Source organism: Gossypium hirsutum, chromosome D10 (assembly GCF_007990345.1).
Source record: "Gossypium hirsutum isolate 1008001.06 chromosome D10, Gossypium_hirsutum_v2.1, whole genome shotgun sequence".
Classification (NCBI taxonomy): domain Eukaryota; kingdom Viridiplantae; phylum Streptophyta; class Magnoliopsida; order Malvales; family Malvaceae; genus Gossypium; species Gossypium hirsutum.
The window spans coordinates 60,155,658-60,179,140 of record NC_053446.1 but is presented as its reverse complement, the minus strand read 5'-3'; the positions used below and the strand labels follow the sequence as shown (position 1 = coordinate 60,179,140).

General features: G+C 32.3%; 1 protein-coding gene across 4 annotated transcripts; it reads left to right on the top strand.

The window, feature by feature from the left end:
* The first annotated feature begins 8,371 nt into the window (after positions 1 to 8,371).
* LOC107915791 (protein RNA-directed DNA methylation 3) lies at positions 8,372 to 18,015 on the top strand. 4 transcript variants are annotated; one of them, XM_041103490.1, is made up of 20 exons: positions 8,372 to 8,721; positions 10,124 to 10,368; positions 10,481 to 10,636; positions 10,723 to 10,881; positions 10,966 to 11,049; positions 12,015 to 12,082; positions 12,175 to 12,510; positions 12,600 to 12,651; positions 12,715 to 12,870; positions 12,971 to 13,117; positions 13,195 to 13,306; positions 13,403 to 13,552; positions 13,642 to 13,696; positions 13,794 to 13,858; positions 14,090 to 14,144; positions 14,620 to 14,656; positions 14,856 to 14,880; positions 14,973 to 15,068; positions 15,161 to 17,023; positions 17,122 to 18,015. In XM_041103490.1, exons 1-20 carry the CDS (start codon positions 8,532 to 8,534, stop codon positions 17,712 to 17,714), a joined length of 4,644 nt encoding a protein of 1,547 aa, XP_040959424.1. In that variant the 5' UTR covers positions 8,372 to 8,531; the 3' UTR covers positions 17,715 to 18,015. The 4 variants fall into 4 exon arrangements, with proteins under 4 accessions (XP_040959424.1, XP_040959425.1, XP_040959423.1 ...); XM_041103491.1 differs by having other exon boundaries at positions 8,373 to 8,721; positions 12,971 to 13,114; XM_041103489.1 differs by having other exon boundaries at positions 8,373 to 8,721; positions 12,971 to 13,114; positions 14,853 to 14,880.
* The last annotated feature ends 5,468 nt before the right edge of the window (positions 18,016 to 23,483 follow it).

The window sequence follows — 23,483 nt, the reverse complement described above, 5'->3', positions numbered from 1 at the left end:
GATTTATTTCAATAAACTAACTCTTTGTAAACCTTAAATCATAGTTTTTGAGTGTTACTTAGAAATTTTCCAATTTCCTTTCAATTTTCAAATGAATACTCGATTTTCCAAACACCGCATTATTTCAATAAAATCACCACTACAAAGTCACTAAGTATATTTGTAGAAAAAACCAATTGTCTTAGTAAATTTCATAAATCTTTCCATCATCGCATCCAACTTACCATATATGATTTAGCCTTAATTTCAAATGAAATGTTAGCTTATGATTAAAAGAGCTATCTAAATATAATGAAGGGTTAGTTTATGTTGAGAGTTTATTTAGGTATACGTGAAGAGTTTAGGGTTTATTCGGGTGTAACAAAAATTATAGGGGCCTTGTTTTTAAGGTCCAAGTGTTTTTAGTCGAAAAGGACATCGATTGAAAATAAAACTGTGCTAATTTTATATTGTATTAATAAATATCATTCTCATTTTGGGACAACCAAGCCATCTTAGCTTAGCTGGTAGAACGCATGGCTTTTAACCATGTGGTTGTGGGTTTAAACTTTCCATTATTTAGTATTAAACTACAAATTATCATCTGTTATTTTCATGAAAATAAATCATAAAATGGAATTCATGAATGAAAAGTACTTTTATCTCAGTCTTGACTCTTGAGATATTATAATTTACATTTTTTTTTAATTTTATAAGATAAATGAATATTTTAATTGTTTGAGGTTAATCTTGGTTTAAAGATAAATCTAATGCAACTTTGAATTATTAATTTACAAATACTTAATGATTGATTCATTTGCGATTTGAATTTCAAAGGCATATGATACTTTTGATAGTGCTTTTGTCATGTCTTTTCCGCTCAAAAGCCCAAAAAATTGAAGGAGCAACTTCCATTGCTTAAACGTATGATGATTTTATTTGTGTTACATTTGATTGGTGGCCTCCAATCAAGTGTGATTGTCATCAATGTTCATGAGGATAAGTTGAATTTTTAAATTTGATAGTTGATTTTATTTTTTAAAAATTATAGTGTTTATTTGCTTTAAAATCCAACATTTATTAATACATATTTTTTTTATTTTCGAATTTGGATAATAAGATTCTTGAAAATGGCGTGAAAGGTGAATGTTGAAGTTATTCTAATGAATGCATTAATTTTGTTTTATTGATATAAGCATCTTCTAGTAAGTATGCTAACAGTGGAGAAATAATTATGGATTTAACATTTAATCCTTTGAGAATTAGAGTAGGAGGTTTGATGCAACACCAAATGTTCAAAATAATTTTAAGAATTGCCAACCATTCCAAAACCATGGCAAAGATTTCTTATTTGGTTTCTCTAATGTATGTCTTGTGATGTAGAGATGGGATGAACTCAACAAGTTCTTCAATTCAACTCAGTATAAAATTATGACTCCTTTGAATTTGAATATCTAAAATTTTTAATTTCAATTTTGAAATAATAATTGGTATGAGTATTAATGTTATTTTTTTTGTCATGATTATTATTGCACTGCAAAAGTAACATTTGGTTTAAATGCTATTATTGGAAAGAAAGAGTTTAAAATTGAAAAGATTTTTTGAGTTGGTGATTAGTGTTTAAGATCTTATGAGATATACAATTTCTAAAGGATATAAAATTGACTCGTATAATTAAGCATTTAATTAAAATTATTATTTAATGTTTTCAAATTAATTTATATAAGATTAACATTTCATCTAATATATATATATATTAGAAAATGAATTGTGTGGATCTAGAGTAAGTGCTAAAATTGTGAAAGATACAGGAACAATTAAAATCTTGCAAAAGAGATGTATCCAAATCCTAAAATTCAACCTAAGATTTTAGGCCTAGGAGATTTTTATGATAAGAAGTGATTTGATATCTTTTTGGATGTTTCATAAAAAAATGTTATTGATGGAGTTGCACACCTTGTTTATAACCTTCGACTTGATATCCATTTAATTAATATGTTGATTAATATATTGTGTCAAGAAGAAGATAATTTTTATAATTTTGATTGACTCAATTACTTTTAATTTAATTATTTTTTATTTATTAAAATTTTCATTTCTTTATTCTTTGGTGTGCATCAACTTGTCCAAAAATACTTTCTTTTGAAATTGATGTTTTGTATTATCTAAATTTGTACAGTGTAAGTTCAAAATTTTAATTTAAAGGACTTAAATAATGGAAAGAGTACATCATTTGACTCAAAAATATGGAAACATCTTAAACAGCGTCGTGTTGTTAAATGGAACTCCTTGAAACTTTTGGAATCATTGAAAATACCAAGATTGAAGTCGAAGCTTGTGGATGGTTCGACCCCCATTAAGATTCCGTTTATTTCATGTAAAAGGTTGTACTGAAAATATATTCATTGTTTTCTCATATTTGTTTGGTGGAAAATGAGTTACTGAAGGTAGTCATTTTTCAACACACGATAAAATGAGATTGTTTTTTTAGGAAAATGTCTTACGCTTTCTAATTCCGTAAGACATTTTTCAACCTTCACTCCTCTAAGGCCTTACTCTCAAAACATCTTAAATTGTCTTCCAATTTCCAATTTTATATTTGTTTCTGGGTTTTTGGATTTTTCTTCTATTCCAATTTCCTTTTTGAAATTTCTATTTTCATCTCATTTCTTGCTTAATTTACTATATTCGTTTCCTTTGTTTTAGTTTTGATGGGTTTCCATCTTCTATGCCATATCTTTGATATGTTCCTGTTTCTTGTTAAATGATCGCCTTAAATATTTTTATTTTATTTGTTTTTCTCTGCTATCTAATATACCTAAAAATTATTTTATTTGATTTTTACACTTTTTTATGTTCAATTTGTTTTTAAGGATGTTGCATTTTCTTGTAATACTTTTTGTCTCTCGAATAAATCAAGGTAGATCTTTTATGCTATATGTTATTTATGTTTCCACATTAAGAACAATTTGGTGATAAGTTATAATGGTAGAAACTTTCATAGGCATCTTTTTAAAGCGGAAGCTTTTTAGTTTTCAATTATTGTATGTTTGTTTCATTAAAAATTGTTTTTATAAAATATTTTTAAGAAATCTACCAAACAATATAAAATATTTTATATAGAATCATTCAAACACCAAAAAATTTTAATTTTTTAAAAAAATATTTTTTTAAAAAAAATCATTTTCAGTCAAACAAAGCACCTGCATGTTGGTGGAATACCAATGCATCAACATGATCTTAATTCTTAAGATGTCATTTCAATTTTAGGAACAAGATTCATTCATTCATTTGTTTATTAAGTTAATTAAATTTAGGTTTCTAGATGTATTTTTTAATTTATTTCTTAATAAAATAAAGACACATTTTTCTTAATGTTTCTTTAGAGGAGTAGGTTATTATTGTTATATTATTATTTTACTTCTTGAAAATGAACATAAGTATATTATTGTTGGATTTCTTTTCTTTCTTTTTTTCTCATAATCAAAATCATCCACCGAACTATTTAATATAATAATAGCTAAGAATGCTGAATGCTAAACTTTCACAAATTTTACATTTTTTTAAGTAAATTAACTATATAAACTAAACCATTTCCCCCAACAGAATGCCTCGAACAATCACAACCCATGATTTCTGTCATAAACTAATTTGACCAGGCTATCAGCATCCTGGTTAACCTATCTAGATATGTGCCACACACTCCAATGACCGATCCACGACAATAATGGATGAATTCTCCTAACCAAAGTAGAGTTGGAACCATTTGAATGGCTCTCCTAAATGGCCTTAACCGCCTCAAGGCTATCAATCTGGATTAACATATTATCATAGCCCTGATCAATTAAAAGAACCAACCCATCCAAGATGCCCCACAAATTAGCATCAAGAACTGAACAACTCCCCAACTACCTATTAAACCTAAGAATCCACTCCCCATTTCGGTCTCGCACAATTCCCTCTACTGTAGCAAAGTCAGCTTCATACTTGATTGATCCATCAATATTCAAACAAACTCAATTACCGGCCACATATGAACAAGGAATCGGTTCTCAGGACTTTATCACAGGACCCTACTTGACAAGGCATATTGTTTAGCCCAACTATAGGAAACCTTGATAATATCATTGCTACTCTAGGATGCACCTTGAAAAATGGAGAGATTTTGATTCTTCCAAATGTGCCAAGTGATAATCCCAAAAAGACATTGCCAATCAACATCACCCAAGCAATTGTCATGACTGTTCTGCAAGTTTGAGATAAGTCATTCTTGCAAATTCCTAGAATAAACCCTATCATGACCTTCAACAGGGACTAAATGATTCCAAATATTTCTCACTATAGGACAATCCTTAATGGCATGCAACACATCCTCGAAGATATATCCACAAACCCCACAAGTCGTACTATGCCCAAGACCTTGACGAACTCTTTCCATATCAGTAAGCAGCCACTACTTGAAAGCAAGCCAAATAAAGAATCTAACCCGTTGAGGTACTTGAAATTTCCATAGAATCTGCTACACCACTTCCTTCGGATTCCAAGAACTTTCCCGAAGTTTCTCTTAGGCACTTTTGAAAAAAAAGGAGCCTGTTGAAGTACCACCCCAAATAATCCTATCAACCTCCGCTGCCGAGTGGGGTGAAAGAATCTCTTCAATCCTCTTGATCACCTCCTCTAGTAGCCAAAGCCGAAAGAGATCAAGATTCCAAGCACCATCACCTATAACCATATCACTTAGCAGGTAATCCAAATCAAGATTGGAATGACTGGAAATCAAGCTAAAGTTTATTCAAACCTTGAAAAATTTCAATTTAATCTATTAATTTGATTAATTAACTATTTGCACTGTTCAATAATAAAAATAATTAACGTAATAATTAAAATTTTATGTCTGAATAATTAAAATTTAAAGTAAAATAATTTGATGTTTATATATGAATTTTGTATTCCCATTTACATTTGGATTTGTATACCCGTATTAAACAGTGTTTTATGTTTACGAAAACTTGTATTTTTTACTTAAAATTCTAGTCTTTAACAAAAATAAATATTGACATAAAAAGAAATTTAGTCCATAACATTTATTTATTTTGTCATTTTGGTTTATTCTCTTTTGGTCATTTTAGCTCTTAACGTATAAAATTTAGTCAATTTGCCTATTTTTTATGGAAAAATTGGCTATATTGTTAAAATTTTAACGACATTAATGTAGCCACTAGCATGACAATCTACATATAATTCTTCAAAAAAAAAAGCTCATAAAAACTTTTAGAAATTTTATTCATGTTAGTTGTGAAATATAAACAAAATGCTATGTGAGTTATCACGCCAATGCCATTAAAATTTTAACAATTCAATCAATATTCCACCAATAAGCAAGTAATTTGACTACTTTTTAAAAGGTCGAGGCCAAATGACCCAAAAAAATAAGGGTAAAAAAAGATAGTAAACATTAGGGGCTAAATTTATCTTTATGCCAAAAATATTTTTTTATTATGATTGAGAACAATTACTTCAAAATAATGGTTAAATTCTACTATTAGTCTTTGTATTTTGAAAAAGTTGTGAATTTAGTCCATATACTTTAATTTGATCAATTTAGTCCTTATTCTTTTCGAAATAGTCAATTTTAATATTGCACTTTTCAATTTTTCAAATTTCAGTATTAACCCAAACAATAACAGTCAAATGCTTTTGGATAATTCAATTACTAGTCTTGTACATTGCTTATAGTTGTAGGTTTAGTCAATATTCTCCAATTAGATCATTTTAAGTCTATATACTTTTCGAGCTTTAAAATTTCAATCTTGATGCAAATGACAATTGATAATCCATTAACTGAAATTTTTAGCGAGTAATATGTGAAAATAATAAGCTTACATAGATAATATGTTTACCGCATCACATTTTGAAAATAACAGAAATTAACTGAATGAATTTAACAGTTATCATTTGGCGAGGACTAAAATATTAAAATTTAAAAAGTATAGGGACTAAAAATGACCAAATTAAAGTATAGAGATTAAATCCATAACTTTTACTAAGCACATGGACTAAGAACATAATTTAACCTTAAATAATTATATGTGTATAGAAAAAATCTAGTTGATAGCAGTCTTGGAATTATATATGTGGATTAATGATTGGTATAACGACAAATTTAATCCTTAATGTTTTTTTTATCACTTTAACTTCAATTCCTTTTATCACCTTGGTCCTCAAGTTTTAATAAGTAGTCAAATTGCTTTTTTTTTAGACGCAAAAGTTGACTAAATCATTAAAATTATAATAGCACCGGCATAGCAACACCCATGGTTGTCCACATGTGAAAAGAGAGAAAAGAGATGTAGAATTTTGTGGTCTAAGAGACCAAAAGTGTCATGTGTCGTCACTTAATGGTCTAATGTGCCATATTAGCAATTCGTTAGTGGAAAACAAATTATTTTAGCGTGGGTGACTAGTTTGAATAATTATTTTAACAAGAGTTACTAAATTAAGAAAAATAATTTGAGTAACCAAAATATGACAAACCATATTTTAAAGTGACTTTGGGTGTAGTTTAAATAAATCAAATTTGGAAAAGAGGTAAAAAAAGCTAAAATTTTCATTTTAAAGTCTACAAGGGTAAAGTATAAAAAGGTCACTAAATTATTGACTTTGCTCTATTTTAGTCACTCAATTATTAATTTTTTAATTTAATCATTAAATTCTTCGAAGTTAAATATTTTAGTCAATTTCCCTATTAGCTGCCATTAGATGAGTGATAGGAAGTTGACATGAGCTTTTTTATTGGTCTAATAACAAATCAGGCCCTTTAATATTTACACATTCTATAAAACTGATCCTAAATATAAAAAATTCATCAAATTTAGTTATTAATGTCTACAAAATTTGTCATTTTAATTAAAGATAAAAAAAATTAAATAAATTTAGCCCTTAATATTTACAAAATATTTTTTATTTTTATAAATTTGTTTGGTTCTAAATAATAATTTTTTTTAAGTCTTGCATTTTATCCAAGCTCGACCCCATTTAAATATGGATAATTCATATTTAACCAACAATAAATTACTGTTTTTTTTTGGTTTTGCACTCATAAAAAATAAACAAAGTGAGTAAAACACTTGAGTTGGGTTCACTTCAAAACTTAACAATTATATAAGGAATCATGATTTGTTTTTGATTTTTTTATGTGAACTACTCATAATTCTTCTCCAACTTTTAAATAGGAGAATAATAAATTTCGGCGTATTCGAACCTACGTTTTCTTACACTAACAATAATGTCGATGCTAACCGAGTTAAAACTAAATCAACTTTTTAAGTTGTTTTTAGCCAAAGCTAATAACTTGATAAAATAATCCATGGTCGAGAAGGTTGATATACGAAATGTTTCAATTTAACTCGATAGGAACAACTTCTACACTTAAGGTGGGTTTGGATGGGCGATTGGGTGTGGTGCGGTGCGGTGCATTTAGCTTACTTTTTGTCTCACGCTACAGTATCGTTACAGTATTTAATCTCACCACCACTATTGTTTTTACACTAACCGCAGGTAAACGCACCGTCCATCTAAATTCACCCTTATAAAACTTGCCCAAATCCCGGCTATGGTCCCCTCAACGAATTTAGAAAGAAAAAGAAAAGGGAAAGCAGGAAGGTAACCAAAGTTCTAACGACCTGTTTCCAAGCTTCAATTAATAGTTTAAAATATTTGTGTTGGGTTGGTTTTTATATATTAAAAATTTATAAATATAATATTTATAATATATATTTTATATGCACCTGAGCCAGGTAGGGTCAGGTTCCTGCTTTAAAATTTTTGTTCAAGAATTGTCTGTGGGTTTATATTTTTGTTTAAATTTATTTTTCAAATTTTGTCTACTTATTGAAATCTTTTCATATATTAAACAGATTTTTTAGTTTAAATAAATAATTCGACCTCTGAACAACTCTACCCGCAACTCTTTTTAAAATTTAAGGACGAAAATTGTTTACGTAGCAAAACAAAAGAACTTAAAAATAAATTTTTTATTTTTATGTATTTATATATCTTTTAAAATTTTATGTATTTTTAATAATAGTTTTTTAGAATTTAAAATTTATCTAAATATTAAAAATTAAATTTATTATATTTAAAATTAAATTGATAAAATATATAAATATTAAAAAATTAAATTTATTATTAAATTAATAATTAATTATTGGGTGACTAAAATAGAATAAAATCAATAAATTAACGACGAAATTGTATTTTACCCTGTCTAAAAATAAAGAAGTAGGAAACAAATAGACTGTTTTGTCCTTTTACATGATTTAACAAGGGCAGAACGCGAAGGATGCAATCGTAAAATGCCATATATATATCAGCTTTGGAGTACACTACCATAAAATTCCATCACTCACACTTTCATCACACTCTATTTCAAAGAAAAAAAAGAAAAAAACCCTTAGAGAAAATGCTAAACTGATGTTCTCTGAAAATTTTTTATTTATGTAGAAAAATATAAGGAAAAAAAAGTAAAAGTTTTGCAACTGGACTGAAAGGATATGTCGTCGAAGGGGAAGGGAAAGGAGAAGGAGGTGGTTTATGGGAAACGGAAGGTCAGCGCCGGAAGAAGCGGTGGTGGAGCGGAGGAGAACCGTCGGAAGCGTAAGAATCGGGGAGTTCTTCAGTTCTTTGAAGACGCTGCTGATGTTGATGACAATGAAGCCAGCGATGACAGCGATTTTGATGATTGTATGGCTGATCTGATCGTTTTTCGTTTGTTCTTTTTTTTTCGTTTTTGTTGGCTTTTGCTTTTTCAATTTGCTTCCTTTTGGAGTCTTGCATTTTACGGTTGCTTATATCTGCGAGTTTTTAGGGTTTTTTCTTTGATTTTGTTCTGCATTCTGCTTTTCAGGGTTTTTAGGGTTTTCATTTTTTTTAAATTTAAGCGAAGTTTCAACTTTTTAATATGTTAAATATTCTGGAAGAGATTTTTTTTAGAAATGGAAATCTTGATGAGATTTTGTTGCCATTATTGAGTATTTGTGAGTGATTTTTTTTATCTTAATTTTTATTGGCTGCTGCATGAATTATCATTTTAGGCTGTTTGGGTGTGAAAGTGGGACATTTTGCATGAATAATCATTCTTGAGTTATTCTGAGGGAATTTTTTTGCTTCTGCATGAATAATCATTTTAGGGTGTTTGGTTGTGAAACTGGTACATATTAAGTAGTTTTGAAGTTCTATTTCTCATATGTTTATAGAACTTTGTTAACTGAACATGGAGATGATTGTCAGGTTGAGTTTAAAAAGCTTATTAGTGTAGTATTGGTGAATGTGAATGCAACTTCTTAGGAAGTTTTTATTTCTAAGGGTTTCAAGGGGTGTTAGATTGGACTTTATTGCTTGGTGCAAGAGGGTCTTTCTTGGAGAAGTTTTTCTTTTTTGCTGTGTTTAGGACTCTTGAGGTTGAGGTTGAGTTTGCCTGTGCTTTGATTTTTCTTATGCATTTGTTAATTTTCTGAAGCTTCTTTGGGTGAATGCTTCCGGTTCTTGGGTTGAGCATTTTTCAAACAACTAATCTTTAAAGCCTTGGGATGATTTTTCATAGCTTGTTTGGTAAAGGAGGGATATTTTGGGCATCATGTTCGGAATTGATTTGATATATCAAGAGGTTTGAGGCGTATTTACATTGTTACACCATGCATGAGGGCCCTTGAAGAACTTTTGTCTTTTGCTGTTTTGAGGTTGGCCATGACTTCCTTTTGCTTCATGTTTTGTTTGGATTGTGTGATGTGTGTAATGGAAGTCTTCCTTGTTCTTCTGAGATGTCTTTCTGAACATTCCTTACCTTTTTGGACCTTCCAAGATCGACATGATTCTCACCACAAGAAAGCTTAAATTTTCTAGTCATTGATATCAAGGACCAGAAAGTGCTATATACAATGAAACAAATAGATCTCATCTCAGTTTATAAATAACTGTTGAGTTCTTGAAGTACTTCAAATCTTTTATCTCTAATTTTATTTTGGTTAAATAATATAATTCTGTTTCCTTGTGCTTAATGCTTTCTTGGGTTATTACTGCATAATCAACCCGACATGTTGTTGCCTTTTACCTTCATAACCCCATGTTTTCTGATTTTGGACATCAGATTTTATGGAAGAAGAACCAGATCTTAATGCAAATAATAATCCTTGGAAAACCCATAACCTTCCATTTGTTCCCAAGGAAGAGGTGATCGAGGAGGAGTTTGATAAAATGATGGAGGAGAGGTACAGGGATGGTGCTAGGTTTACGACATTTGATGAAGATTCTTATGAAGCTAAGGGATCAATTGACAAAAACTCTACCATGCCTCCTTCCAAGGATCCTATTATATGGAAAGTTAAATGTGTGGTATGATTGATGTGTTGTTGAATTAACATATCCTGCCGGAATTTGAATGCAGTCTTTGTTGATGCCTATTATTCCTCTTTTATTGGTTTCACCTAAAAATTGTTATTTGTAGGTTGGACGTGAAAGGCATTCAGCTTTCTGTCTCATGCAGAAGTTTATTGACATGAAATCACTAGGAACAAAATTACAGATAATATCAGCATTCTCTGTTGATCACATCAAGGGGTTTTTCTACATTGAAGCTGACAAACAATGTGATATTAACGAGGTCAATCTTGTTTTAGGACACCAGAAAATGATATGGCTTCATTTTTTCTATGCCTGTGTACTAACATACCTTTTGTTCTATTTTAGGCATGTAAAGGTCTGACTTACATTTACTCTTCAAGAGTGGCGCCAGTTCCAAGCAATGAAGTTTACCATTTACTCAATGTCAGAACTAAACGTAGTGAAGTCTCTAAAGGCATGTGGGCTCGGATAAAGAATGGGAAGTATAAGGGGGACCTTGCCCAGGTAGATTTGTTTTCTATGTTTAAATCAAGTCTGTTTTCCTGTTTTAAGTTTTTTAATTATTTTGTGTCAAACTTCTTTCTGTAGGTTGTGTTTGTAAACAATGACAAGAAACGAGCAACTGTGAAGCTCATTCCAAGAATTGATCTGCAAGCAATGGCTGCTAAATTTGTAATAATACTAACTGCCAATATAAGCTTGTTTTTTCTACTGTTTTCTGTTACATTGATATCTTATAACTGCTTACTTAGTAATCTTTCTTAAATGTTTTTTCTGGAAGAACCAAAGAGAGCTATTGGAGAGAGTCAGCTAACCTAGTTGTTTGTGTAGATTTAACAGGATATTCCAATTTCTTTTCATTCTCTTATATCCTTAATTCCTTGCGATGAATCATGTTTATAACAAACAAAGAGATTTCCCTGTCGTATGATTGACCTGAAAAGCATTCAGGTTTGGTTTTGGGAAATTGCTGTTATTATGCAATATCTAGGTTTTAGAAAACTGAACCAAAGCCAAACCGAATATAAAAGCTAACCGAGTCAACCGAATTCCATTGATTCAGATTGGTTTGGTTCGGCTCAGTGGTTTTTAATTTTTTGTATTTTAAGTTATTTTCGCTAGTTTTTAAATATAAAAGATTTTTTAAAATATAAAATAAAAAAATTATAAATGAAATAAAAATAGAATCGGTTTGGTTTGGATTTGAGATTTGAGATTTTTTAACTTGTGAACTGAAAATCAAATTGAACTGAATATATGCAAGTACAAACTGAACCAGATCTGAATTGAACTTGATAAAATTAAAACTGAAACCAAACCTAGCATTGCGGCTTGAATCGGGGTTTTTTTTTCTTGCCTCAGCCCTACTTTTGTGTCTCTTTTTTGCTCGTTTCCATCTTTGCTAAAGCGTCTTTGTGCCAGTATTAACCTCAGTGCTCTGTTTAGTTCTTCTAGTTTGAAGGTTTAGGATTTTTTAAAAATTATAATCGGGTTTTTCTTTAAATTTAGAAAGCATAAGATCGTTTCATTTGTTGAGTTGTGCATAATTGTTAGTTGGAGCATTCAGATGTTTTTATATTTGCTACAGAGATATATAAGCGCAAGGTTTTCATCAAACCACCAATTTTGTATTACAGGGTGCTGGAGTTTCCATCAATAGAACTGTTATACCAGCTCCAAAATTGATAAGCTCAATTGAGCTCGAGTAATACACCTGATCTTTGCTCATTTATTATGGTTTATTTATCAGTTCCATACCTTTTTGGATGCTAATATTGATGTTTGAGCCTGGTGCAGGGAGTTTCGACCTCTCATTCAGTTTAGACGAGACCGTGACACCGGCATTGGTTTTCAAATACTTGATGGCATGATGCTTAAGGATGGGTATCTGTATAAAAAATTATCCATAGATTCATTAAGCTGCTGGGGTGTTATGCCTACAGAGGAGGAGCTCCTAAAGTTTAGTCATTCTGATAATAATGAATCTGATGATCTGGAGTGGCTCTCACAGCTTTATGGTGAAAAAAAGAAGAAAAAGACGACTATGAATGAAAAAGGAGGTGAGAAGGGAGAAGGCTCATTAGGGTTTGGCTTGGATGATGGCTTCGAACTGTATAATCTTGTCTGTTTCAGGTAATTCTTGAACAGAAGTCTGTCATGGTAGTAACCATGTGCCAACCACTTGTTAATCTATTTTATGTTCATTTTCATTTCCAATGCAGCCGGAAAGATTTTGGGGTTATTGTTGGCATGGAGAAAGATGATCGTTACAAGGTAAATTGATTTTATTATTTACTTTTGATGAATCTGGCTTCTTACCTGCTATGCATGTGCTAGATTTTAAAAGAGGCTCCAGAAGGACCTGTTGTAGTGACTGTTGAAAAGCGGGAGTTAAAGAATGGACCTATGGATACGAAGTTTACTGCATTAGATCATCACTCGAAGACGATATCCATTAGTGACACTGTTAAAGTCTTGGAAGGTCAATATGAGGTTTGACTGCAATCTCTAATCTAATCGGTTTCTCATTGTATATATTTAGTTCTGTTAAGTAGAGTATATGCATATTAATGTCACCTGTTTCACATTGCAGGGTAAACAAGGGATTGTTAAACAAATCTATAGAGGGACCATATTTTTGTATGATGAGAATGAGGCTGATAATGGTGGTTATTTCTGCTGTAAATCACTGAAGTGTGAGAAAATCAAGCAATTTTTAGATATATGCAGTGATAAGGTTGTAAGTGAAATGAACATTCTCTCTCTCTCCATCTTAAGATTCTTATGATCTAGAATGAATTTTCTATTTTTGTTCAGGGTGGTGATCCTGGTGGTACTTCAGATTTTGGGGATTTTGTATCATCTCCTAAGTCCCCAATATCGCCTAAAAAGCCTTGGCATTCTCAAGATAAGGAAGCTAAGAGTGATTGTATGTTCCTAAGAATCTTGTTCTTTAGTTTTGTCTGTCAGTAGTCATCATGTTTTCAAATCTTGGCTTCGACACTAATAATTATTTCATATGCAGTCAACAGAGGGAACAGAGATGGAATGTTCTCCATTGGTCAAACCTTAAGAATTCGAGTGGGTCCTTTGAAAGGGTACCTTTGCCGTGTCTTAGCTGTATATTATTCAGATGTTACTGTTAAACTGGATTCGAAGCAGAAGGTTCTTACAGGTTGGTACATTAATAGATAATCTGTTTGATGTGAATTATAGGTTTATATTATCTGAGATGATGTTAATGGTTTCTTTATGTTTCTATAGTTAAAAATGAGCATCTTGCTGAGGTTCAAGGGAAGAGCTCTGCTGCAAATACAAAGTACCTGGATTTTGTAACTTTGATTAATTTACTTCGTATATCGTTTTCAACTGTCATCTTAATACCTTTTTATGTGCTATTACTCTTCCTTTATAAGTGAGCATTATGGATCAAGTTCATTCAAACCATTTGATCTTCTGGGATCGGAAGGTTCGTCTGGAGGTGAGAGGTTCTCTACCTAGATGTGTCAAAAGTCTTGTGTTTTCCTTTTTTATCAAATATTTTCTCTGTAAATGAGGCATGGATATTCATTGATGGTTTGGTTGAGTCCAATTAAATTAATTCCAATTAGGTTTGTTATTATCCTCATGTCCATGCTTTCTTTTTCTATATTATCCTTGACCTTACATTAACTGATATACCTTATCTTATGTTCACTTCTCTTTTTGGAAGATTGGTTGAATAGAGCGGGAACATCGGCTGAGGGTGGCGGATGGAATGCTGAGGGGTAAAAACAAATAAACTGTCCCTAGTAGTAAAATATAGAGATGGTTATAATGGTAGAATAGTTCTGTTATTCTTTGATACCTACATACTTTGCTTGCATGTATGTCTAATTGTTGATCGGATAATAATTAGGGTTTTGAATGTATAGTGTACATGTTATATCTGCAAAAGTAGAAATAGAGAATGCCAAATATATTCCTTCTATTTCCTGTATAACTACACTCATTTTATGGCATTTTAATTTTAATTTTTGTTGTGAAACAAAAGTAATTCAACCTTGGTGAGTGCAAATGTAGTGTAGAACTCATGTTTGAGGTGGAAAAAACTTGTGATAAAATACCTGCAATCTGCTTTCAATTGTAGGATCTTTTTTGCTCATGACAATTTACTTATCCTCCTTCCATCCATATCTTTTCATTCTGTCTTGATTGTGCTATTTTTTCTGCATTATGAACCTGGTCTACAATTATTTACAGGAGCTCATGGCCTAGTTTCTCTGGTCCTGGCACTACGGTTTGTCTTTCATCTTCTCTCTCCCTCTCTCTCTCACACACACACGCAGAGACACACATGCACATGCACAAATATGTGGATGGACAATGCCACCCACCCAATTACACCTGCTGAATACATTCATGATTTCCATTCACCTCTAGAAAATGTGTAGTCTTTCATGGAAGTAGTTATATAAGTTTTGTTATGGTTGCAGCAGCAGACAGAAACTGATCAGAAGAGAGGTAAGATTACTGCACCATTATTGTCAATGGGCAATGCCTGGAAAAGGATTTACTGTGTGCTTAAAGGTGTTCCTTTTCACTCTCTTCTCTAGACGGTGAAGACTCTGCCTGGGAGACCAAGGTGACTCCAAACCTGAATTCATCTTGGGGTGCAGCAGTTTGTTCTGGGGATAATGATAAAAAAACAGGTTCAAATGATACATCTTGTTTCAGTAAGCATCAACTGTTATACAGTATTTACTTGTGCTTAAAGCCTGTTCATTGGTTTTTGATGATGTAGATGGTCCGTCTACTGCTTGGGAAAATAACACAAGTACAAAGCAGAATTCAGCCTGGGCTACAGGTGGCAGTGATCAAAATGCTAGTTGGGGCAGTTGGAATAAAGCTGCTCCCAAGATTGACTCCAGTGGTGGTGCATCTGATGCTTGGGGTAAAGCTACCTCTAGTGGAGATCCATCGGGTGCTTCAAAAGATGTTGGAGGCAGCTGGGGTCAATCAAAGCTTGAAACCGGAAATCTTGCTGATTCTTCAAATATCACTGCATGGGAGAAAGATACAAAAATTAATGTTGGTAATGATGGTTGGAAAAAATCAGAAAGTTGGGATAATGGAAAGAATGTCACTGAGGGATCATCTGGTGCATGGGATAAAGGTAAAGGTGTGGCTGAACCAGGATCATGGGGAAAGAACGAAAACTCAAGTAGTGATTGGAACAATAATGCTATAGGGTCAAATCAACAGGGAGGTTGGGGTAAAAAGAATGATGCTGGTGGCTTTGAAGATAATTCTTGGGGTAAAGCTGTGGAGAAGTTGAACAATAAAGATGGTACTGGTGGAAGCAAGGGTAATTGGGGTAGTTCAAAACTTGCTGCAGAAGATTCTAAGGGAGGTTGGGGAAGTGCCAGTGGAAATGACTTCAGTGGGAATCAAACCACAAACTGGGGCATCAAGAAAGATGCAAATGAATGTGCAGCAGGAGGTTGGACTAAGGGTGGATCTCAGAATCAGTCTGATGGTTGGGGCAAGCAACATGGGGGTTCTTCATGGGGTGGTGGAGCCAGCCAAAATGCGGGCCAAAACTCTGGTTGGAACTCTGGTTCTGGTAATGCAAAACAGGATTCTGGTTGGGCTAAGAAAAATGATTCAGACTTTGGATCTGGTGATGCAACCAAAGATTCTAGTTGGGGGAAGAGAAGTGACTGGAGCTCAGGATCTGCAGATGCAAATCAGGAATCAGAATGTGGTAAGAAAAGCAGCTGGGGTGCTGGTTCCAATGATGCTGGCCAAGACTCTGGTTGGGGCAAAAGGGGCAGTTGGAACTCTGGTTCTGGTAGTGCAAACGAGGATGGTTGGGCTAAGAAAAATGATTCTAACTTTGGATCTGGTGATGCAACCAATGATTCTAGTTGGGGGAAAAAGGGATCAGCGGATGCAAGTCAGGATTCTAACTGGGGTAAGAAAAATTGGGGCACTGGAAATGATGCTGGCCAAGACTCTGGTTGGGGCAAAAAAGGATCGACAGATGCAAGTCAGGATTCAAGCTGGGGTAAGAAAAGTTGCGGTACTGGAAATGATTCTGGCCAAGACTCTGGTTGGGGCAAAAAAGGTGGTTGGAACCCTAGTTCCAGTAGTGCAGGCGAGGATTCGGGTTGGGGTAAGAAAAGCAACTGGAATTCAGGATCTGGGGATGCAAACCAGGAATCTGGTTGGAAGCCAAAAAGCGATTGGAGTTCTGGAAGTGGAAATGAAGACCAAAAGGAGCCTTTTAGTAATAGAGGTGGTGGAAGTTGGAGGGGAGGTTTTGGTGGTAGAGATGGCTCAGATAGGGGCTTTAGAGGTAGAGGAGATACAGACAGAGGAGGTTTTCGGGGTAGAGGTAGATCGGATAGAGGACGGGGCAGATCTGACAGAGGAGGTTTTGGTGGCAGAGGTGGTGATGGTGGAGGCTACGGAGGTAGAGGCGGTGATGGTGGAGGCTTCGGAGGTAGAGGAGGTGACAGAGGTGGCTACAGAGGTAGAGGTGGAAGAGGTGGTGATAGGGGAGGATTTGGAGGTAGAGGACGTGGTAGGAGGGATCAAAATGGGGGTTGGAACAATGGTGGAGATTCTGGTGAAGATAAGTCTTTTGGCTGGAACAAAGAGGGTGGGAACCAGGGCTGGAATGGTGGAACAAGTGGAGGTGCTGATCAAGGAGGAGGCCAATCCTCCAGTTGGAGTCAATCTGGTGGCTGGAACAAGGAGGGGGGAACCAGGGCTGGAATGGTGGAACAAGTGGAGGTGGAGGTAAGAATTGGAATCAATCTGGTGCTGATCAAGGAGGCCAATCCTCTAGTTGGAGTCAGTCTGGTGGCTGGAACAAAGAGGGGGGGAATGGTGGAACAAGTGGAGGTGGAGCCAAGACTTGGAATCAATCCACTGCTGATCAAGGAGGCCAATCCTCTAGTTGGAGTCAATCTGGTGGGTGGAACAAAGGCTCTAGCTCAACTAATGAAGGAGGTGGGAGTCAAGATAACAACCGGAAGTCTTCGAATTCATCTGATGGTTACAAATGGTCTAGCTGGAACCAGTCAAGTGGCAGCAAGGAAGTTACTGAAAGTAACAATCAAGGAAATGGGTGGGGAAAGAGTTCAACTACTTCTGCTGGAGGGTGGGGTAACCAAGGATCGGGCTCGGGAGATCAATCTCAGTCAAAAACTGCTGATGAAGCCCCATCTTCTGGTTGGAACAAGTTAAAGGATGGAGGTGAAAATAGCAGAAACCAAGATCCATGGGGTAAGGCATCATCAACAAGTACTTGGGGACAAGGGAGTGGTGGTAGCAAGGGAGGATGGTAATTTTAACCTTCGCTTACCGAACAAGGTTTTTAGTGCTGTAGATACTTCTATTTTGGGTCTGTTCTGCAGTTTCTACAGTGTAGAGAGCCGGAATGGAACAAGGTAGTGTTTCCGGGCAGACTGGTAGTAGTGAAGACATTTGCTGTTTAGTGTTTACTAGAACAGCTTTATGTTTGTTAATATTCCTTTCAAGTTAGTAATGCTACCATATTATGTAGGGCTTCCTCATTGGGCATAGTAATGCATAGATGTTGCTCAAACTAAATCAACTGATAATATTATGACTTCTATTTCAAGTTCATTGCATTTTATAAGTTTTCATGCTTTTCGTTTTCCTTGATGTGGTTCGATATATATATATGTATATTTCTTGTCATATAATATGGAACAGTGAAGTACTTGAACTAGAGTTTGGACTTAAAATGGTCATTTTCTAGGAGTGAACCCTTTTTTTTTTGCATGGGGGGTATATAGTGTTTTGATTAATGCATATTCCATACGATTTCACAAAAATATGGAAAACTCTAATTCAGCGCTTATGTAACACTTTGAATATGTTCCAAAACCACAAATGTAAGTTGGACCTCCAAAGAAAATAGAAGAATTTCAAAATCCTAAAAGAAGAGTGAATTTTTTAATGTAAGTAGCGCAAGTGATATTTAATCTGTTAATTGATAAAAGTTAAATGATATAATTCGATAAAATTAAAGATTTATGATTAAAACGATAATAGATGTTAAGTTGAATGACTTAAAATAAAAATGATCCCTTTTTTCATGTCTATAAAAGAGATCTAACAATCAAAATTAAAGAAATAGGCGAATTATTTAAAAAAGATTAACACCATATCGACTCAATTCGATCATAGTCACCCGTAACATCTAAATTCATGAAAGTAAAATTTATTAGTTAACGATAAAAACAAATGTATATGATTTTATTCATACAATTTCATAAATTACCAAGAACCAATCAAATCCATCACTATAAAGATAAAACATAGGTATATTATAATCTAAAATAAAAAGAATATATAAACATCTCAGATTGGTCCAAAAAGCTGCAAGAATTAAGTAGATAAGGCTCGTTTAATAAGCCAAAAACAATCTTTATTTATTTAAGAATAAAGTTTGTTTTCATTTACACTTTATTTATTAATTTTTTTAAAAAAATTGTAAAAAAGAAAGCAATTCTCCAGGTGCTAGACGATGCAGGTGAAAGTAGCAAGTTGTATTAATGAAGTCTTTGTAGTGATTGATTTGTAGTAATACAATATTAATGACTATACAATGCTGTAAATATGTATACTCGTAACCTTTATTCCAAACTTTTGCTTAAAATCTTTGGTGAAATTGTTCCTGAGCATAATTATAAGTTAAATCAAAAAAGAAAAAGAAACGAATAGTAAAATAATAATAAAAGAATAATTTATTTTACTCAAAAGGAACAAATTAAAAATTAAAAAAAATGAATATCATAACCTAAATTGACCTAATGAACAAAATTAATAAATTTTACCCCTAAAAGAAACAAAATCCTAACTACATGCATTGAAATCTCTTATGGTTACAAATGCAATTGAATGAGCAGCGATGCTAATGGGTTTCAAACCATTTACAAGCTTCGGCTTCAACTCTAGTATCTCCAACGAGTCTAAAAGTTTCATTGGTGTTCCGTTCAATAATACGACACTACTTAAGATGTTTCCGTTTTTTGGAGTCAAATGATATTCTTCTCGCACTTTATGTTCTTTAAATTCAAAATTTGGACTCCTACAATTTAAGTTTAGGTCGTGGAAAAGATCGAGTTCAAAAGAGGTATTTTTCGATAAGTTGATGAAAACGAAAGAAACCCCAAGATGCAACCAAACAAAAATTTAATAAATAATAAATTAAATTAAAATAAATTGAGTCAACCAAAATAATAAAAATTACCTCCTTTTTGTCACAATGAGAGTATACACGCAAATATGGAGGTGACAGAAAAACCTTTATGAAATACATATTTGTTAGAGTTAAGTAGAATATATACGCATTTGTTTTTAATTTCATTTGTTTTAATTTTTTGTTAAAATACCTTTTGCAGTGCGCTTTTGTGTCATAAACGCTATACTTTTGAAATTCATCATTAGAAAAAAAACAAACAAAACTCGAATAAACTGATATGATAAAAAAGGAATGAATCAATTGACTATTTATAGATCAAGAATACACTTAGAAACGAACTCAAATAAGTTAGAGTTAAAATTAAATTGAAAGTTTTTCTCTATTATAACTCTCTTTTATCTGAAAACAATAAATAATATATTTGATTAAGATGGAAGTAATTTGATAATTTATGCATGCATTCAATTTTGGTCTGATTCTTTTAATTAAAATTATCCTAACATCACAAGGTTTTATTTGGGTTTGTCTTTTATTTTAATTCAGATGATACTTGGGTGTATTTATCCACTGATAGGGCTGTGGCCAAAGATTTTGGTTATGCTGCAATAGGAGGCGTAGCTCGTGATCGGGATGGAAATTGGATAGTGGGATTTAACTGATTCTTAGGCGTGTGCTCTCCGTTTGAGGCTGAAGTCTAGGGCATTCTAGGTGGGATCCTTATTTTATTTAATAAGGGCTATACACGGATCATTATTATAACAGATAATCTTGAAGTTGCCCAGATCTTGAGTGATATGGATTTGGAAGACTCAGGGATTACTATACTTCGAAGAACTCATCGCATCTTGCAGTCAGAAGGGGAGTGGAGGATTAAGCATATCCCAAGAAATCAGAATTTGGTAGCGGATCGTCTTGCTAAACTCAGTTTGAGTTGGAAATCAAACTTACAAGTTATTGATGAGGCTCCTAAGGATATTTTAGATTTACTGCAAGTGGATAAAATGAATAGTTGTTTTATGTAATTGATGTTTTTTCATTTTACCAAAAAAAAAAATCTGCTGATCTTTAAACTTTTAGTTGCCTTTTTCTTTTATTTTAATTTTAATTGTGGAAACATCATATAGTTTTAGTTGAGTGGTTTTTCTTTATATAGATAAAAAAATAGGGTTAAAATTGATTAGGGCAAAAACTGCAGAGAGGTTTTGAACTGAGTCGGATACAAAATAAAAAATAAAAAAATATATGAAAAAGAATCAAATTAAAGATGTTTGAATTGATTTAGAAAATAGTTTTGAACTGATAAGATCGAAAAATTACAAATCAACGGAACTAATAATTGCACTGATTTTTTTTAATTTTTTTAATTGAATTAATTGAACCGATCAAACTAAAAAATTAATTACCTGATCGATTCGATTTAAAAAAACATTGAGATTCAAAGTTAACACCCATTAAAACTATTTTTTACATGAATTAAGATAACTCTCAAACTCTATCTAATGTTGATTAGGATTAATTAACTAGATTTTATCTGGAAATTTAAAACAACTAATAGTAAGTAAATTAAAAATTAAAAATATTATATAATTATTATTTAAGTATTTTTATGTTTTAGGTAAATAAATTTAATGTTACACATAAATATGTGATGTAAGAAAATTTTATATTGTTGTTTTCTAGGATTGGAAAAATTCTTGTAATGGGCTATGGTAGGTATGGCCCATTTGCAGCTCTCGCCCAAGTTTAGTATCCAAACTTTTTCGTCAACTAAATCGATACTTAAGTTTAACATCGTTTAAGTTTAGGACATGTGGTAGAATATATGTCTGGATGCAAAATAGCATGAATTATTAGATATTTAAAATTTCAATTTTACATATTTATTTAAGTATTTATTATATAATTTGTATAAATTTATTTATTATATGAAATAAAATTTATTTAAAATAATTCAAAATGTTTAAATATAAAACTATTTTTATTCAATGTGATATACAAAATGCCTTTTATATAATATATTTGAACAACTATTAAAAGTTATTTGCTCAAATTTAAAAAAAGCAATATGAAAGAACTTAAAACAACATTGGGTTAATTATTTAAGTGAATTTACATAAAATTTGAAACTAATAATTTAAACTAAATTGAGTTTAAATAAGAATGAATAACACTACACCGTATTTAGTCACAGTTTAAAGTTGACTCGACTTCATCATAGTGAGATGGAATATTGGGTGAATATTCATTTTCACTGGATTGGCTTTTTGTTTGGAAGATTTGAGGTGTGGTGCAATTGAACACTCTCATCACATTGTTGCTCTCAATTTTCACTGGAGCCAAAGTTGGTAATAGAGAAAAAACAAAGGCCAGTTTCTTTATTACCCTTATTCTCTTTTTTTTTTTTGAGTTTTATAGAAAGTAAAAGTATTATTAGATATTATTATATAATTTTTTATATAACAATCTAATAAATATATAAGTTTAATTATTATTTAATATAAAATAATTTAAATATATTTTATTATTTATTATGAATATATATATTTTTGTGTTTGAATCCAAACACACACCTATCGTTACAGTATTCAATCTCACCATTACAACAATTAATTTTATCGCTACCGCTGATTTTAACATCGCCGAAGATAAATACACCGCTCATCTAAACTAAACTTAAATTATTAGTTGATGATAAAAACAGGACATGATTTTATTCAGACAATTGCATAGTCATTACAAAATGTACGACATTTTGTTAGCCGAAAGATATGGATGTTATTGAAAACAGACAAATTGTGATATAAACAGATCACATGTAAGGTTGATTAAAAACACGCAAGATTTAGATTTGTAAATCTATTTTCAAAGTATAACATGTGGAAGTGGAACATCTTTTACACACAAAAACAAAAACATTGCCTGCCTATCCCCATCGTATCACTACTTGACCTCCACCCCTATTATTTTGCCCCATTTAGTAATTCTCTTGCTACCTGCACCAAAATATATTTAATTGTCTTTTCTCCTTTAACCATAATTTATCTGTCCATTTTTAACATGAATCGGTTCAAACTTCCACTTAGTTTTATCTTAGATTCATTTCGATGGCAGTTTTTTTATGAGTCATTATAAGTTTAATGATAAATTTAGCTATTAACGTTTATATGTTTTGTTAAAATAGTTTTAATTGTATTTTTTAGTCTTTTTTTATCATTAACTTTTTTTTTTCAAATTGTTTTTTCTAATAAAGTTGATGAAAGTACCGTTAAGAACATTAACAGGGATGATATGGAAATTTATGTGGAATATTTTTATTGAGATGTAATTTGTTACTTAGATAACCCAATAAGATAATTACATGTAGAAAATAATAAAATAAATAATACGTGAAATTAAAAAAAAAGTCTTAATTTAAAGAAGGGCCAAATATAAAATTTATACCCAAACTTGTTAACTTCTCTCAAATTGGTACTTATGGTTTTTTTTTCGTCCCAGATTGGTACTCAAACTTTTTTTCCGTCAACTAAATTGGTACTCGAGTCTAACGTCGTTAATTTTTACTGATGTGGCAGTGCTGGCCAATCACGCACCACCACATGGCATCCTCTTGTACCTCTTTTTATTTTTATTTTATTTTCTCTTATTTTCCTCCCTTTTTCTTTTCTTATTTTTCTTTTTCTGACCTTGCTTCTACACTCCATCTTTCGGCTAATTTACCAAAAAAAGCCATTTTTTATAAAATTACCGAAATGGGCCAGTTTTTTAATTATTTACCGGAATGGGCCATTTTCCCCGAAATCGCGTCCACGTCAGCAGGTCGCGCTGACGTGGACGCGACCTCCTGTCACGTAGCGCGGTACGGGGGATGCGATTTTGACGCTGA

Bases quoted from the DNA above. Each gene is read 5' to 3' on its own strand.
- LOC107915791 (XM_041103488.1), top strand. From the start codon at position 8,532: ATGTCGTCGAAGGGGAAGGGAAAGGAGAAGGAGGTGGTTTATGGGAAA. The intron at 11,050-12,014 runs GTAATAATACTA...TTTGTATTACAG, and splicing joins AAGCAATGGCTGCTAAATTT to GGTGCTGGAGTTTCCATCAA. The intron at 12,083-12,174 runs GTAATACACCTG...AGCCTGGTGCAG, and splicing joins ATAAGCTCAATTGAGCTCGA to GGAGTTTCGACCTCTCATTC.